The sequence below is a fragment of the Brachycentrus maculatus genome, unplaced genomic scaffold, assembly GCF_059751285.1.
Source record: "Brachycentrus maculatus isolate JH-2025_06_01 unplaced genomic scaffold, ASM5975128v1 h1tg000172l, whole genome shotgun sequence".
Taxonomy (NCBI): Eukaryota; Metazoa; Arthropoda; class Insecta; order Trichoptera; family Brachycentridae; genus Brachycentrus; species Brachycentrus maculatus.
This window is the reverse complement of record NW_028280925.1, coordinates 2,275,081-2,293,419: the sequence shown is the minus strand read 5'-3', so window position 1 is coordinate 2,293,419 and position 18,339 is coordinate 2,275,081. Positions and strand designations below refer to the sequence as shown.

The window sequence follows — 18,339 nt, the reverse complement described above, 5'->3', positions numbered from 1 at the left end:
AAATTACTCGTCGTGAATATTACATATCGCTCACTCCTTTCAAGAACGTCATAAATCAAAAAACTTGATTTTTCAGGAGAACGTTTTTAAAGTTCAAACATAAAATACAATGTATTAAAAATAAATATCAAGCCACTCATTTAACTTTTTACTGTGCAACAGATCTTTTTAGGTAAAACCTGAAGGTTTTTTCTCCATTTGAAAAATATTTAGTAAATTTAAAAAAATAATTAAACAATACCTTTTCTTCAAAATGCAAAAATAACACTTTCTGCCCTGTAGCGGGTAAATATTAAGTTTAAAATATGCCTCTTTTGCTGGGATATAGTACATTTTCTGGGCATTACGAAAACATGCACAACTCAAAATTGACGATTTTTGATTTATGACGTTCTTGAAAGGAGTGAACGATATGTGACTTACGTACGTAATATGATTTAAAATAAATAAATAAAGAAATACCGTTGGCTTTCATCTGCTCAATACGGATAATCTCGCTTACGTACGCGGCGTTAAAAATTGCGAGACGTCTTACGGAAATATCGTACTAACGAAAAAAGCAGATTACGCGGTTAGGCTTGCGGTTTATATTTTCTGAGGAAAAGTTCTGTAATTTAGTATTTCAGGCACGTAGGTGATGCCGCCGGTACAAGTAGCGAACGCACAAATCATAATGCGAAAGCGCCAAAGTCGCTAGTGTAATGAAACAGGATGAAGTTTTCAAGTTCTGCCGAGGATCCCGCAAAAGCTCAATGTCGGATTTGATGGCTTCGTAATTCGGCGGGATGATACGGACGCGAGTATGAATAACTACGCGCGTGTAATTGATGGGATACTTGCCAAAATATGCGTCCGGAATGCTAAACATGCCCCATTCATCCGAGATACGCTGTTCTTGACATGTGCTTATGGAAAAATCTTCGCAAACACATGTTCGAGAAGCAACACGAGTCGACTAATTTAAATATTTACGTGTTGATCTTCTGAAACGGTCGAAACTCGATAAATAGTTCTGAATTAGTTTGTTCGCCTCTATAGGGGCCAAAATTGTTAGCATGCACGAATTATGCACAAGGTTTTGGGATCGGTTCCCGGTCGGGTTTACCGATGGGAATAGTCGAGTTGTCCTAATCGGCTTCGGTCAGCGACCGAAAAAAGATCGCCAGCGCCAAAAATTAAATCATAATGTCCAATAATACCAGCTACCAAAACAAAAAAAATGGCCTTCGTGAAAAAAATTCATGAAATGAAAAGTTACCATCAATTAAATAAACAAAAAAACAAATAAATTATGATCATAATAAGTAGGTACTTTTATCAATTTAATTGAAATAAGAAATTAAGTATTTTAAAATTAAATTATTATTTTAATACTTTTTATAATGATTTAATATAGTCGCAAGAGTTTTTTTTTAAATAATTTAAATCATTTTCTAGATATTTGTAGTTTACAATCTTAAAATTAATTACGCTTTCTTTCCAGAGATCCCTCTCCAAGCACAAGAGACTAAGCTCTTGTGCTTGGAGAGGGATTTACACTTATAATTTACTGTTTATGTTTGTGGGTGATATATTTTCTTATATGGCGTTTTTTTCACTTGGCCATTTCGATACGTTATGCCAATATGGCACTAATTACCTACTTTGATAATCAAAACCATTTTTTCATGAAAACAAATATAATTAATACCCTATGTGTGTTATGTTCTCCTAATAAGCAAATCTGAAGTATAACACTCTCCTTATCATTCATAGTTTACTTTGTGTAATACAACTATAATATATTATATGTTATATTACCATACCACGAAGTTAACAATGCTTTTAATATACAAAATCTGAAGTAATTTGCAAGAACAAATCAAAATGAGAGACAAAAGCGTCGGTGGGAGTATGTAAATCCCAGAACACTTAAAACTATGCCCGACTCGAGAATTTAAGCATTACTAGAGTTTGGCCAAGCATGTTAACCCGTTCCGTGGTGCAGAATTCTTCAGTACCTACGCAGCGGCGAGTGGCGCTCACCTGCCATGTAATGTCGGCTTCCAAACTATTCGCAGAGGAAAACTTAACGACAATTACATTTAATATGTCGGACTTTGAGCACTTGTGCACTACAGGGAATTTTACTGTCCGGCAGTGCGGTTTTTACGGTCCGATGCAGCATGAAAAAACGGATGATTGACTTGTGCACTTGTCCGTCTTTCTCAGGATCGGTGTGCGTAAACTCGATCACGCTAAACTGTCAATCATCGTAGTCGCTTTATTTTAATGAAACGAGTGAGACTTGCGACATGAAGGCAGGCTGCAGAGGAAGTGAGAGAAGGGGCAACGCAGTGTCCTGTGCGTGCGTCCCCCTCCCCCGCGCCCACTCCGCTCGCTCATGAATAATAAATAACGGCCCGGAATGGAGAAAAGTAAAATGCCGGACGGTAAAATTACGTATAGTGCACAAACTAGTATGAATGTACATTTATATGGGCGCTTGTGCACTACATGGAATTTTACTGTCCGGCAGTCTGGTTAGCATGATAAAACGGATGATTGACTTGGATTAGCTTGTGCTTTTGACCGTTTTTCTTCGGATCGGTGCGTAATCACGGTGCGCGTAAATTCGATCACGCTAAACTGTCGTATTCGCTTTTGTTTAAAAAAAAAAAAACTAAAAAAAACGTACTGCCGGGCGGTAAAATTCTGTGTAGTGCACAAGCTCCCTTTGGGTACGGCCTCGTGAATTCCCAAGCGCCATAATAACTAGCAGGAGACAACAAAGAACAAGTGCGCATCAATAATTTTAATCGAGTTTATGCATCGATAATTTTAATCGAATACAATATTATCCGGCGGGGATCGTATTGTCTGCTAAACCAATCGGGAGATGAGAGAAGAACAAACATCCAGACTCCGCCTAATGAAGCGAGAGCGCCTTTAGAGACGGGATTATACCACCCTTTGATGTTCGAATCGAACTAATTGCCAATACAACGATCTTCGCGTCTTGGGGGAAATAATATGTCAATATTTGGTCAATAAATCAAAATAACTTTGATGTCCCGAATGGAAATGTAATTTAGAGTAACCGATTTCGCGGTTACTCTAAATGTGTAACGCTTGTTTTTACATGCTTGTCTCGTGCATTTGTATTTGGTCTTTTTTGAAAAATTTGGAGCAATTGTGTTATTTTCACAAAACTAGATTTTTTTCCGCGGCACACCAACGAATCACCACGGTACAGCAGTGTGTCGTGGCACACACTTGGTTACCGCGCTAGAAATCCTGGGTTCTATTCACAAGGGTTAAAAATAAATAAGAAGTGATTTTACACTCTGAAATGTATTTGATATTACCCTGGACTGGTACCTGAAACATCGGGCTGATAACCTTTTCTTCAACACTGTTTCTAAACAATCCAGTACCCTATGCACCATTGGGTAAGGTTATCCCTTATGGGTTAAAAGGAGAAGAATTAGCTTTTTTATGTCGGGTTGTGGTCCCGTGGTTAGTGTCGCGGACTCTTAAGTCAGAGTTTCTCGGTTCGAACCCACTCTACCACAATTTGATACCTACTCCTAATAATGAGCCGCTTAGGCTCACAGAAATAGTATGAAATTGAAACATTTGTGTAAATAATAAAAACACAAATATTTCTCTTAAAATTAAAAAATTAAATGTCTTCACGTCAAGTTGGTTTAGTTCGAAACATAGCGAATACGATTTTGAACGAAATAGAGAGAGAAATGAAACAGATAAATGAAATGTATCCCTTAAATTTAATCAAAATCCGGGCAATCAAGTAAATTTGTTCGGGGAAATCCCTTAAAGGTTACCCGTACGGGAATATGGGGAAGAAATTAATTAGAATATCGGGAGCTTATTACTGCCTACGGAGAGTGGATTACGTCCCGAGGTAGCGAACGTTTGTAGAAAATCTTAGATTAATAAGAGAAACGAGGCGATCAAATCTAACCGTAGCGATTCTGAATGTAAACTCGCTTGCGCGAAAAATTAATTAGGAAAAAGGCTATCCACTCTACCGCTCTTAAAATGCTTGATTAATAACTGAATTAACGTAACTAATTATTTATAATATTTTTACCTTTATATATCGTGGGTGTACTGGCAAAATACGTTAACTCGAAAATACGCAATTTTGACTTCAAGATGCATATTATTAAGTTTTCAAAGTGCTTTAAACTGGCAAAATAAACTAAGTAGTTTGATTTGTCATATTAATGTGGTTTTAAAAGTAAATCAAGGTAAATAGTTTAATAGCAGCTATTTTATATAGGCTAAAAGCTTTAAATAACAGGGATTATTAAAACAGGAATTTTAGAGTTACCGTTTTTTACCAGTATACCCACGATATGATAGTAGAGAAGATTGAAAAGAAAGAAAAGCTAATGAACGTAGTATGACGTAGTAGGATATGTGGAGCGAATGGATAATGAAAGAATGATTAAGAAAGCGATTTTGGCAAATGTCAACGGGAAAAATGAACGAGGACGGCCTAAAAGGACTCGGCTCGACCAGATCAATCAAAACTAAAATCTGGTCACGTCATAAGTCTGCGTAACCGGAGGGCATGTACGACTAGATGCATGGATGTCAGCAAGCTAGATACATATATACATACATATGTATATAATACATATCGTAGTCATACAGGAGAAAGTGACCAAGTGCATTTGTTTACAAAAAAACTGATAATTGACTATTTGATATCTAACTAGCTTCAATATTGCCCTGACAAAATCCCAAAGCGATTTTAAACTTGGAAGTATAATATATTGGCTTGTTAAAAATAATTAATAAAGTGACTTAAATGGCCCTCCTGAACATTTTATGTTTTGGTAGTTGGTCACTTTCTCCTGTACGACTACGATATGTCCATATATACATAAATACAAATAAACATATCGCTCACTCCTTTCAAGAACGTCATAAATCAAAAAACTTGATTTTTCAGGAGAACGTTTTTAAAGTTTAAAAATATAACACAATGTATTAAAAATAAAGATCAAGCCAGTTATTGAAGTTTTTTCTGTGCAACAGATCTTTTTAGGTAAAACCTGAAGGTTTTTTCTCCATTTGAAAAATATTTAATATGTTTAAAAAAATAATTCAACAATACCTTTTCTTCAAAATGCAAAAACAACATTTTCTGCCCTGTAGCGGGTAAATATTAAGTTAAAAATATGCCTCTTTTACTGGGATATAGTACATTTTCTGGGCATTCCAAAAACATACACACCTGAAAATTGTCGATTTTTGGTTTATGACGTTCTTGAAAGGAGTGAGCGATATGTACAATTTCATTGAAAACAAAATATCCTTGATTCATTTTCTTGATGTCCGTAAAACAAGTGAAGTGAAAGCTTCACTTATTCTAATTAATAAACCCGGGTAGGTTATAAGGAGGGATCACTTATTTTTTTACCAACAAAAGGGAGTCATACACGGATAGAGAATAAAGAACAACAAATTATCTAACGGAGTGGATAATAGCTCCTGAACAGACATCAAAAGGCATAATAGAAATACTAAAAATAATTGCAAATAATAACATTAAATTATAAATAAAATACTTATTTCTACCACTTAAATAACTCAAGTGGTAAAAAACAAGAATCGATAAAACAAATCGATAATAAAAAAAAATATATGGATCATGAATAATTTTCGAACGCGAAAATGCGAGTATGTTTTTCTCGAAAACACCAAAATGTCACCCGAACCCCTGAGGTTTTCAGCCTTTCAAACATTTTTCAACATTTATGTATTAATTTTAAATCAAACACAGATTTTTTGAGTCTACTAACTTAGTAGACTCAAAAAATCTGTGTTTGATTTAAAATTAATACATAAATTAAAATGGGGGAGGAAGACCGAGGAAAACCTGGCACAATCAGGCATATCAAATACTTGAAAGCGGCCGGGTCAGGAGTTGTAATAATCGTCGGGTATGTACGAGGAGATGCATGAATGTAGAAGAGGCGAAGAATGTTTGCAAAGACAGAGTGGTATGGCGTTCGATTCTCTCTGCCTACCCCTGCGGGGAAGCGGCGTGATGGTTAGTTAGTTAGTTAGTTAATTAAAATGGAGTTCTATAAATTACACGCCAAATCAATAATTTTTTTTTTCAAAAATTCATCCCTTTCAAAAAAGTATATGCATTAAGTGTAGACTCACGGTGTTCGGAGTGGTAGCACATGATGCGGCGCGGCAGCTTGCCGGCCTGCAGGGTGGCGGGGCGGTCGGGGCGCGGCGCCCCCCCGGGCCCCTGCGCGGGGCCCCCGTCCCCGCCGCCCCCGCCACCCATGTGCTCGCCGGACTGGTCGCCCTTGTCCTTCTTGGGTTCTGCGGAATAAAAAAAAATCATTTTAATACTGCCCACTAAGCCGGCGAAGGGATGCACGATTCTGACTTGAGAAAAGTCTACCAGACATTTGTCAGACTTCTCTATGGCTCCGAATGCTGGACTATGTATGACACCTACACTAGGCAACTAGAAACTGCTGAAATGCGAATGCTTTTATGGTCAGCTAGAGTGTCTATGTAAATATCTTCTTCTTCTTCTTCTTCTTATTGTAGGCCTTACGGCCTGTTTTTAAGAGGGATTAGCCTCCTGCGACGTCGATTCCCAGCTATCGGCCCATCTCTTTGGTGGTCTGCCCGGGAGTCGTCTACCATGTAAATATTTGTTAGTAAAATTAATTCACAACAGAAATAGACAGATTTGAGCATTTAAAAAATGTAATTATATGCACACGTATGAAATATCACATTTGAAGGTAAATTCAAAAATGAGGTTATGTTTCACAGACAGGCCTAGATAGAATGATGTAACCGTTGGGAAAAAATATACACGAGAGAAATCATTTGACAAAAATATTTCTTTAATTTTTTCGGGGAGTTTATTGAAGTATTTATGGTAATTCGTAAATATTTGAAGTTTTGTTGAAATTGTTTAGTATTACATTTTGGAGTTGCAATATCATTTTGGAATCTCGAAAATATATATATATATATTTTAATTCAAATATTTGTCACCCTTTAATAATTGAAAAATTGCGGTTTTCTTAAAAATGGTTCCATATCCCAAGATGTTACACGGAAAGCAGACTTTATTACAAAGGGCTCCGGCCAGAAGTCGATACGGATAAACACAGCGCGGTGGCGTATTGTTAGGGATATGATGAATGGAGGTAATATGAGGCGCTCCATCTTCCACGACGTCAAAACCCCCGACGTAACATTCGATTAATCTTCACAACCTTTGCACGCGTGACGCTCTGGCGACATCAAAACTCGATAAATTTTCACAAATTAAATGAGAAATCGAATCAAGTTGGAAACCGAGGGTCCGCCACCTAAGTGTGCCAATGGGTGTAATTTACGATCGTGTAGCTATGTACACTATGCAATAATCTTTGTAATTAGTACCAGGAGGCGATAAAAGTAACAATAAGACGGAAAAGGGTTGACCGTAACAAAATACGCACGTGTACATAATAATTGTCCGCCTCCGTAGTGTAATGGTCAGCACGCTCGGCTGCCGTTCTGGAGGTCCCGGGTTCGATTCCCGGGTTCGATTCGGGGGGGGGTCAAATAAATATAAGTGATTTTTTCACTCTAATATTTATTCAATATTACCCTGGACTGGTACCTGAAGCGGAAGGCTGATCACCTTTCCTTCGTGTGTAAACGATCAAGATAACACTGTGTTTATAATGCTATGCACCATTGGGGTGCGGAAAAGGGTTTGAATGAAACATAATAAACTGCAATTTTCATTCAGACACAACCGAAAGAGTCTAAAATAAATTTCAGAGATTTGTAAATTGTGAACTAAATATAGCTATATGCTAAGTGTATTTTGTAGCGAAATATTTTAAAGTACTCGTTATTTGATGAAATGACTCGACTGCAATCAGTATTAAGACTAATTTTTGGAATTTATGTAAGTATTTATTTTTTTATTTAAAAAAAATAAATACTTACATAAATTAAATAAAAAAAAGAGCAATTTTTATGTTTTTTTATTATTTACACATATATTTCTATTTCATACTATTTCTGTGAGCCTGGGCGGCTCATTATTAGAAATACGTATCAAATTGTGGTAGAGTGGGTTGGAACCGAGAAACTCTGACTTCAGGGTCCGCGACACTAACCACGGGACCACAACCCGATACGATATCAATCACGATTCAGTTACATCACCCCACTACTTTCCCAAGTGTACTGTCTACGCTTTCCCGAAAGGATTGAGTATAAACTCTGTCTACTCATGTATATATCAATACATAAAATATCTAAAAGAGCTGTTTATTCCAGACGTCTCACGCTTTGATCGGCTACAACTGCTATGGGTAAAGTGACCTTACCATTTGGCAAGCATGCCTTTGCTGTTGCGGACCGATGCGATGGCGTGGAATGCTCTTCCAGCAGTAGTTAGAAATAGTGAGAGTCATATGATCTTTAGAAAAAGAAAAAAAAACGCATTTGTTTCCTAAACCATTTCCTTTTTCCATCTCTTTTCCCCCAATTGACCACCCTACCTTCGGGTAATTTTCAAACATATTTTTTTTATAAACAAGCAAAAAAATCACAACGTTTGTTGTCACAAAATATTGTCAGGTATGAAACCTGACAAAAATTTGTCAGTGTTTCCGGTACGAATTAAACATTTTTGGAACAGATACCTTTTCTAGTGCGCGTAGGTCATACGGGTTAGCGCATAACGGTGAAGAAAAACCGCGCGTGTCACGTATATTCGTATGTGCAGGGTGGATAAAATAAAATAAAGCACCCTTGAGATAGAATTTTGCAAAAATATATAGAAGCTATACAAACTATCCAAATTTATAATTATTATCAATCATAAGATACTGTGTAAGTGCTATTGCTCTGAACGCCTAATTTAAAGAAAATATTAGTCTGACATATTTATATCCAATTTAGCCATGTGCTAAGTGTATTTTGTTGCGATATATTTTAAAGCTCTCGGTTTTTACGGAATTCTATTGTATCGAGACAGGTTATCGGTAAAGTTATAATTAATATTGTACTATCCGAATGCACCAAAACAATTACTAGTTCCGTTCGGGTCGAACTTGACCCCATTGCGTCACGAGCGTTTCCAATACGGTTCGCTCTAGAAACGTAAGCGGGGAGCTTTAGATTTAATTGCGAAATTCCGATGTTCCCGATTCGGAACTAGAAAATCCCACGAACATTTGGTTTCACAACAATTTACATCACGTCCGAATCGTAAAATTTTTGGATCCGACGACAAAAGAAACATTCGAACATTTTCGTTAAACCAAAAAAAGAGGCATTTTAAATTTCAAAAGTACGCAAAGGTCTAGAATAATTTGGACTATTTATGTTGAATAATGTATTTATACTGGATACGAAATTTGGATTTCATTTCCATTTATGCGAGAAGTTTTTCAGACACTGTGAAGCCGCTGTAAGAAAGGGAATAATTTAATATTTTATATTTAAATTTCACTTGGTTAATACTACCTTTTCTTCAAACCTATTGTGACGTGTTTTGATGCATTCCATATCATTTTCAAACACCGTGTGTGCAGCTAAGTCAAATTTTACAGTCCTAATTTTAATCGATCCAACGAAGAGAAGAAGGTCAAAATAGTAAATATTTCAAGACGATGGATCGATACCCCATAGAACTGAATAAAAACTAGCACAAATATTTTTTTGAGAACGAACAATATTAAAAAAATAATAAAATTTTCGGATGCTTAAAATTGATAATTTACAATACGTAAAAAAATATGCTTCGAAAAAATATTTAAATTAATAAAATAATTAACAATTTTGTTAAAAATTAATTCTGCTACTTATAGTTATTCCTACAAAAAATACTAGCGTTAATAATAATCTCAGCATTGGCCATCAGCAATGGATTGACGTAGACTATCTTGATCGTAAGAAAAAAACTTAGTTCGTCGACCAGAATCCAGTGTATGTCTACCATATAGAGTAGTGACCACCGCACTACGAGATGGACTCTCAACCGCTGAGTCATGCTCCGTCAGATGGCATCTCCAATAAACGTGCGACGCTATTTACTTTGGCAGGAGAAATAGAAATGAAATTTTAAAATATTCAGAGAAACTCCGAACTCCGTGAGTACCTAATGGTTCACACTAACAATTTTCAAGGCAGAATTTTTCAAATGTGATAATAAAGGAAGAAAAGAATCCTTTCACTAATAAACAAATTTAAAAATGAAATCTAGCTTACCGTAAGTAATGTGCTAGAGATAAATTCAAGCGCCAAAAATAACAACGCTATTGGATTTTTGTGAAAAAAAAACAATAAATACTTTTCATTACTTTTCTAGCGAACGGTTTCATAATTTTATTCTATGGCGGTGAAACTGGATTCTTATTTTTTTATATCAGTTTTACATGGTAAATACCACTATTGTCTGTTAAAAGAAATCTATTATAATACGTGTTTTCATGCATTCCGCATCATTTTCAAACATCGTATGCGAACCGAAATTCCGTTAACACATTAAAAATGGAAAGATTCATACCTCAAAATGCCGAATTAATTCATGGATTTATTATTCTTAAAAAAATATAACTATGTGTGTATATGTATGTATCATAATATAATCAATATTATTATATTTTAAGTATGGTATATATTGATGTGGAAAATAATTATGTACGTACCATATCTTGTTTGAAATGTTAGAAAAACTGTTGATTATAAAGCGCTTGAGATTATTTTTCACTCAAATGGCGCAATATAATTGTTATTTATTAATACACAGGTTTTAATAAAACAAAAGTATTTTTTTCATTAAATAACTTAACGCTGCGAGGTGGTAAAAATCCAAATTAACCCGCCGAGCTTTATTTCTAAGTCGGGAGGGAGCCTGGCGTAGCGTCACCGCATTCCGACATCTGCTCGTACGAATGCACGCAACATCCCTCGATTGCATTCAAGACATGCTCGAAGCGAACTGCGATCTCGGGCCGCACGTTCCCTTGACACGACGCGTCGCCGGTCGATGCAGAATCCACAAGCCACATAGCTGCGCGCATCTCGCCGGTCAACGAGCGTATCTCGGCCGCATTTTGGTCATGGCGAAAGACGCGACCTTTGGCTTCGCGTTGCCAGGCAACCGAGCGTAGCCGGAAGACCGGAAGTGTCCCGCGGGCGCGACATTGACCCGGTTAGGTTTCTCTTTCAAAGGTGGAGGCTGCGCCGAGAGCCTCGAAGCGGGCATCCCGGCATTTCGTGCAACCTTATGATATAATACAATGTATGTAAAATATATCGTACTAATACAAGAAAAAACACGATGATATATCGCACACTCCTTTCAACAACGTCATATTTCAAAGAACTTGATTTTTCAGGAGATCGTTTTTAAAGTTTAAAAATACAATAGAATGTATTAAAAGTAAATATCAAGCCACTTATTGAACTTTTTACTGTGCAACAGATATTTTTAGGTAAAACCTGAATGTTTTTTCCCCATTTGAAAAATATTAAGTATGTATATTTAAAAAAAAATATTAAACAATACCTTTTCTTCAAAATACAAAAACAACACTTTCTGCCCTGTAGCGGGTAAATATTAAGTTAAAAACATGCCGCTTTTTCTGGGATATAGTACATTGCACAACTGAAAATTGACGATTTTTCATATTAGACGTTGTTGAAAGGAGTGGGCGATATGTAAGTATAATAATGATGGGCTCATGATGAATTTGCTATAATTTTATATTTTGTATAAGCGAAGTATACATAAGTATATTTTTTTCAATATTTGGCCGTTGCCAGTGTCAAGTCTTATTTTTATTTACATACAAAATAATTTTAAGAAAAGAAAACATGAATTTATTAAATGTTAAAGCAAACATTGATTTTTTTTATTCTACTAGCTTGTTTACAACATTTTAAGTGTGTCCAAATACTTGTTCATAAATCCGGATTATCTCCAATTATAGGAGTTATTTTTCATATTATTTTTTGACATCTCATCAAATATAAAGAAGAATATGGAAGTCTGGGCATTTATGGGGCTGACGATAAGCCTATGACGGTCGTCAGCCCCGTAAATGCTGAGACTTCCTAATTCTTCTTCATCTTCGATGAGATGTCAAGAATTAATAATGCTACTAACTTGTATATCGTTGTGAAAAAAAAATTAATGTCTATTTTATGACAATTGTTTCGCCTAGTAATGGCATTTTCAAACGCATGCATTCGTTTGAAAATGCCATAACTAGGCGAAACAATTGTAACAAAAATTATTTTAATGTGTTTTTTAACGGTAAAATACAACTTAGTAGACTCTTAAAATCAGTGTTAGATTTAACATTTAATACATAAATTAAAATGGAGTTAAACAAATTAAACGCCAAATTTATAAATAAGTATAAAAAAAAACATAGTTGGGATGCGTTCAGCTTTATCATTTTGGACATTATGATCGCAATTCTAGAATTAGCATCAGAAAAAAATTGTGGATACTTGGGTGGGGAGTTGAATTCCTGTCTGCATTAAGCTGTTTAGTCTATTTCTCTGTTGCGAGAGGATACTGGAGTAAAGCATGGTTCGCATCCCCTATATCTTGTCTAAGCGAAATTTTCGTGATTTTAATAGACAAACCACGTACATTTTAGCAAATGTTCCGTAACTTTTTTAAGGGTAGAAGAAAATCAATCAATTCAGCAAACGCAATGTAATCCCGACTTTCCGGGGTTGAGTTAACTGTGTCACGGATAAAACGGGGTAGCGAAGTTTTCACATGACAAGAGTCAGAGCAAAATAAACTTTTGATTCACCGAAGTTAATAAGTTAAGTTTTAATTTAAAAAACCGATAGAAGTAAGAAGCCAAAAGGTTTAGACTGTAGCGTATTCATATTTTATTTTTGAAGATTATTCAGATTTTTCATTCGTTTTATTTTCCTACCGTTCCATATAATCGTTACATGAATAACAATAAAATCATAGTGATATTTACGTTTATTTCCAGATAAGAAAAATGGTATTTTCCAATAAAGATTTATACATTCGGGGTATTCTAATAGTCAAATACCGTTTTACGTTATCCATATAAATCTCGTAAACGATTTTGTCAAAGCAGAATAACCGGAACCCGGAATATATTTACCTATAAGTACAAATATCATTTTAAAAGCCAACAAAACTAATATCATATTGACACAGGTACCGTGGCTAGACTGCAAAACTGAAATCGCGATTTCGGTTTCCGTCATATAAAAAAATATAATAATTAAGGATAATTTATATACCACTATTTTCGTAAAATACCACCTAAAGAGCGCTTTATTGTGATAATATTAAGAGAAAGTAAAATTATGGAAATGATTTAGCAAACTAATGCGGTTTTAGTTTTTTCTTAAGATCATCTCACTCTCACTGTTTCTAACTGCCAGTGGAAGGGCATTCCATGTCATCGGTCCCGCAACAGCGAAGATACGCTCGTCAAATTTAGTGCGCTGGTTGCGAGCTGATTATATATCACTTAAGCCACGGCAGTTGTAGCCGAATGAAGGGTAAAGTGTCTATTAGCCCATTTGCCTAGAAAGTACAACCCTTTAAAATATTTTGGAGCCTTAGTATGTATTGATTTATACATACGCAGAATGAGATTATACTCCACCCTTTCGGAAAAGCGTAACCAGTGCATTTCGTGAATCATTGGAGTGATGTGATTGAATTTAAAAATCCCAAAAATCAGTTTCGCAGCAGCTTTTAATACTGACTGCAGTCTAGTCATTTTCTTATTTGGCAAACCCGTATAAACAATACTATACTGTTACAAGAATCGACTCTAGATACTACAAATGCATCCATGAATTGTCGGAGAGCATCAACTGGCAAGTTTTTTGCGAATGCAATTAATTCAATCTAGCCAATAAAAACCACTTCTTGCTGTTTAATTTATTTCCAGTAGATCTGTGAAAAAAGTTGTATGTCTTTTCTTACTATCCAATTTGCAGACAAGTCTCTGAAATAGAGGCTATTCGTTTAAAAAAAGTCCATCGAAACGAGCACACGGGACGGATTATATTTGAAAAATTTTTCCAACGTGCGAGTAATAGAAATACCGTATTTCGATACAGCCAGTAGCGTAAATCGTAAGGCTTGGCATAAAATAAGTTATAACACCATCGGCTTCGTTGAGTTATAAACCTTTAAGGCGGACATTAAAAAAACTTTTTCCGGCAGGATAAAAAATAAGTAGCATAAAAACTCAAGCTAAGGCAGTATAAAAAATCTGCAAAAATATTAACATATAATTATGTTTTTTTTTTAATGTGTCAAAATAGTTTTAAATTTGAATAAATCTAAATTATGAGTAATATCACGTGAAAAAATGAAAGGCAAAATAAACGCCTTTTTTGTATGTATATTTTTTTGATGATCATAATATCAAATCGTTTTTATTTAGGCCAGGGGTTGGGAAGTTTTCATTTCTAAAGGTCACATTAATTTATTTGCTTGGGCATTAAACTACGTTTGTAAAAATTTGTTTCGCGGACACAAACAAACGGTAGCTGAATTTTTATATACAAAGATATTCGGATTAAAAAAAAATAGCACGTTAAAAGGCTATAAGTTCCTCGCCCCTGATTCAGACTATATTAAAAAATAAAACCATATGGTGCCCTTTTCCGTAGACGACAAACTGATGAAAATTCAAATATTGGCGTTAAAAATATAAAATGAAAAGAAATTCATTTGCCATACGAAAGAGAAAATCGTAGAAAGACCCAAAATATAAATTATTTCATAAAATAGTTTCAATTGTTCACATACAAAATTGTGTTTTTTTTCCTCTGAGCAGCCATTAATCAAACATAGCTTTGTGAATAGATGTCAACGATACAAACAATACTTGTACCGCATAGTTTACTTATAACCAAGTCGGTACCACGACAATGGAGTTTCATTCGGAGGATAAACATAGAAATAAACACTTAAATAACTCGAAACCCATATATCTGGAATGAACTACCTCTACATGTAAAAAATGCACCTTCTATCTTAACCTTCAAAAAACGCCTGAAACATCATTATCTTACCTTAGAACCCTAACTGTCCATCTCCTCCTCCCCTGACCCCTCCTCTCTTTCTTAAACTTGCTACCGAATTCTACCTATTTATCATTAGAATCCTAGAATACTTTTTTGTCTAATTGTTAATTAATTGTTTTTTAGTTTTTTGATAAAATCTATTACATCAGACAATAATATGTATTAACTTTTAAAAACGTCTGAGACATTACTATCTGTCATTAGAATCCTAACTGTCGATCAAACCTCCCCCCTCTACCTCCTTCCCTAAATTCCTTCTTCCTTTGCCCTCCTTATTATCGTCTTTTGTTAATTTATGTTTCTTTTTAAATGTCAATTTGTAATTTATGTTTTTTTTTAATTGTTCAAGTACTATCTGCCCACTGATTGCAAACGGCTATATATGGTATCAAACGTTTTGATCAATATCACTAGTCCGTCTTTGGTCGGTTGGAAGATATTGCTTTTTAGCAATAAGCCCGCCAATGTACTTTTTATTTTCTGTACATGAAGTTTAAAATAAATAAATAAATAAATAAATATCTCAGACCCACCATTCGGAGCAAGAATGTAGAAATGAACGTTCGTATGTAAGAAAATTCTAAATAAGCCGAACGATTTTGGTAGTTCGCTGTTAAAAAAATAAAAACATCGTTTCAAAAACTGATTCTCTCATTTCCTTAGAAAGAGTGTGTGAAATAACGCAGTGTTTCGCAAAGTGTGTGCCGCGGCGCACTGGTGTACCGTGGTGATTAGTTGGTGTACAGCGGAATAGGTCTAGTTTTGTGAAGATAACACATCTGAAACAACCTGAAAACTACGCGACTGAAGCGCTTTGTTGCGCAAAGCGCGTGCGAATTGAGATCTTCAACCCTAACTACTATTAAATAATAAAAAAATTAGAACGCCTGAGGACGATCAACGAAGAGGTAAGAGCAGCCTTCATCACCTATGCTCAGTCAAGTAGGCTCACAATTTGCATTAAATATCATGTTATATGTTTTCAGACTAAATTAATTTTAATAATAAATACATTTGAAATAAACTTATTTTTTTTCTTTGGTGTGTGTACTTCTAAAAATTCTTCATTTGGCAGGTGTACCTTGAATAGAAAAAGTGTGCGGAACACTGAAATAACGTAAGCCTCTAATAAAAATGCATAATATTTCACGACAATTATTTAGATGGAATAAAGTGCTAGCGACGGCAAAACGGCATAATAAAGGAATTACCAGCGAGCAGGATACCAAATTACCAATTCATCAGGTGTACACAGAAGGGATGATAATTTTACACATTTACAAGCAGATTCTGGAACTGGGATCGTGTAGTATCACCCCCGAATTGAGGGTCTAGAATCTTTCCAAAAGGGTTAGTAGTTAAAATACACATTATGATAAAACAAAGGAACGAGACTCACAAATAAAACGAAACGGCTTATTCAAATATTTGCAGACGCCTAGTAGGATGATAAAGGGTTTGTTCATCCCCCACATTAAAAACGAAACGTGCCCAATATTTGATTTAATATTAATTAAATGTGGATGAAAATGACCGTAAGAATTCTTAATTTATTGACACGTATCTTATTATGAAAAATTCATAATGAATATATCCAATAAATAAATGAAACTAAATTAATTCAAAACCGAAGACAGATTTTAAGACTTTTTAGGTAATAATCGTTTCGCACTATTATATAGTAATAGCTGCCTTTAGACTTTATGTGCTTTACCACGCGTATAAAAAAAATCGTGTAGAATAGAAAAGCGCACATTGTCATAAATGACATGTAGACTATGGAGTAGTTGTATTTTCCCGATATCTCGTCGGAATTTTTTAAGTAAGATTCTCGACTCCCGAAAATAAATATTTTAACGTTTTCATATTTTTTCAAGTGTTCTAAAACCTGTTTTCGGGATTTTTCAGGACCCAAATATTAAGTCACGAAGGGAGATTTTTGCTCTTACTGATGTTTTTTAATCTTCTGAATTTATCGTTAATATGTGGGAATCACTCTCCTCTATTTTAAGAATTTCAGAAGTTTTCAGGATTTCGTAATATCGAGAATTTTTACGTGTGTAAACGTCAGGACGCCACTATGAATAACGATGATACATCCCAAATCCCAACGTATCGGAAAGATTCGCAACTTTAGTGTAGACACTGCTTATTCTACAGCATTTCGTACAGTCTGTCCCGAGCACATATAGTCTAATCGCATGCGTGTAAAGGCAGCTAATGTTCGAAAAATGCACCAATAAGACAAAATGTTTCATAATATGGGCACAATGGAAAAGTTAGAAATGATGACTCTAAGAAGCATATCTGGCAAGAGTCTACGAGACAGAATAAGGAACAACAGGGTAAGGAAAACATGCGAGATCAAAGATGTCGTTAGGTAGGGAAGGCAACGAAGGAGACAATGATATGACCGTCCAGACTCCCCCACATTGCACCAAGGTAGACGACTCCCGGGCAGACCACCAAAGAGATGGATCGACAGCTCGCTCACTCCTTTCAAGAACGTCATAAATCAAAAATCGACAATTTTCAGTTGTGCATGTTTTCAGAATGCCCAGAAAATCTACTATATTCCAGCGAAAGAGGCATATTTTTAACTTGATATTTACCTGCTACAGGGCAGAAAGTGTTGTTTTTGCATTTTTAAGAAAATGTATTGTTAAGTTATTTTTTTTTAAATATACTAAAAAATTTTATACGGAGAAAAAACCTTTAGGTTTTACCTTAAAAGATCTGTTGCACAGTTAAAAGTTCAATAAGAGGCTTGATATTTATTTTTAATAAATTGTATTATATTTTTAAACTTTAAAAACGTTCTCCTGAAAAATCACGTTTTTTGATTTATGACGTTCTTGAAAGGAGTGAGCGAGCTGGGAATCGACATCGCAGGAGGCTAATCCTTCTTAAAAATAGGCAACAAGGCCTACACCAAGCAGAATAATAAACAGAGGAAAAAAATAACGATAATGTATAAATCATTGTGTCTTTTCAGTGTGATCGAGAGTTCGCTTCATTAGGTAGGAAAAATACAAGGACGACTTGTTTGTGGTATTGCGGAGAGGATAGCGAGAGACGATCATTTGCATATTAATTTCAACCCTCTCGGTGAAATAATCTCCATAAGTTACCCCCGCAGCCCTTCCCGCCACACTGCGGAGTATTGCTACTTGTACAGCGGCAATTTTGATACCGTTTAATGGTTCTCAACACGTT

The 18,339-nt window shown here is 35.3% G+C and overlaps 1 protein-coding gene across 6 annotated transcripts in view; it reads right to left on the bottom strand.

Moving 5' to 3' along the window:
• Positions 1-18,339, bottom strand: part of LOC148308295 (phosphatase and actin regulator 2) — a 352,056-nt gene that overhangs the window by 32,911 nt on the left and 300,806 nt on the right. For all 6 annotated transcript variants that reach the window (XM_088261993.1, XM_088261996.1, XM_088261997.1 and 3 more), the window contains one exon: positions 6,190-6,357. In XM_088261993.1, coding sequence (XP_088118119.1) covers positions 6,190-6,357 — 168 coding nt within the window. The remainder of the gene's footprint in view (positions 1-6,189; positions 6,358-18,339) is intronic.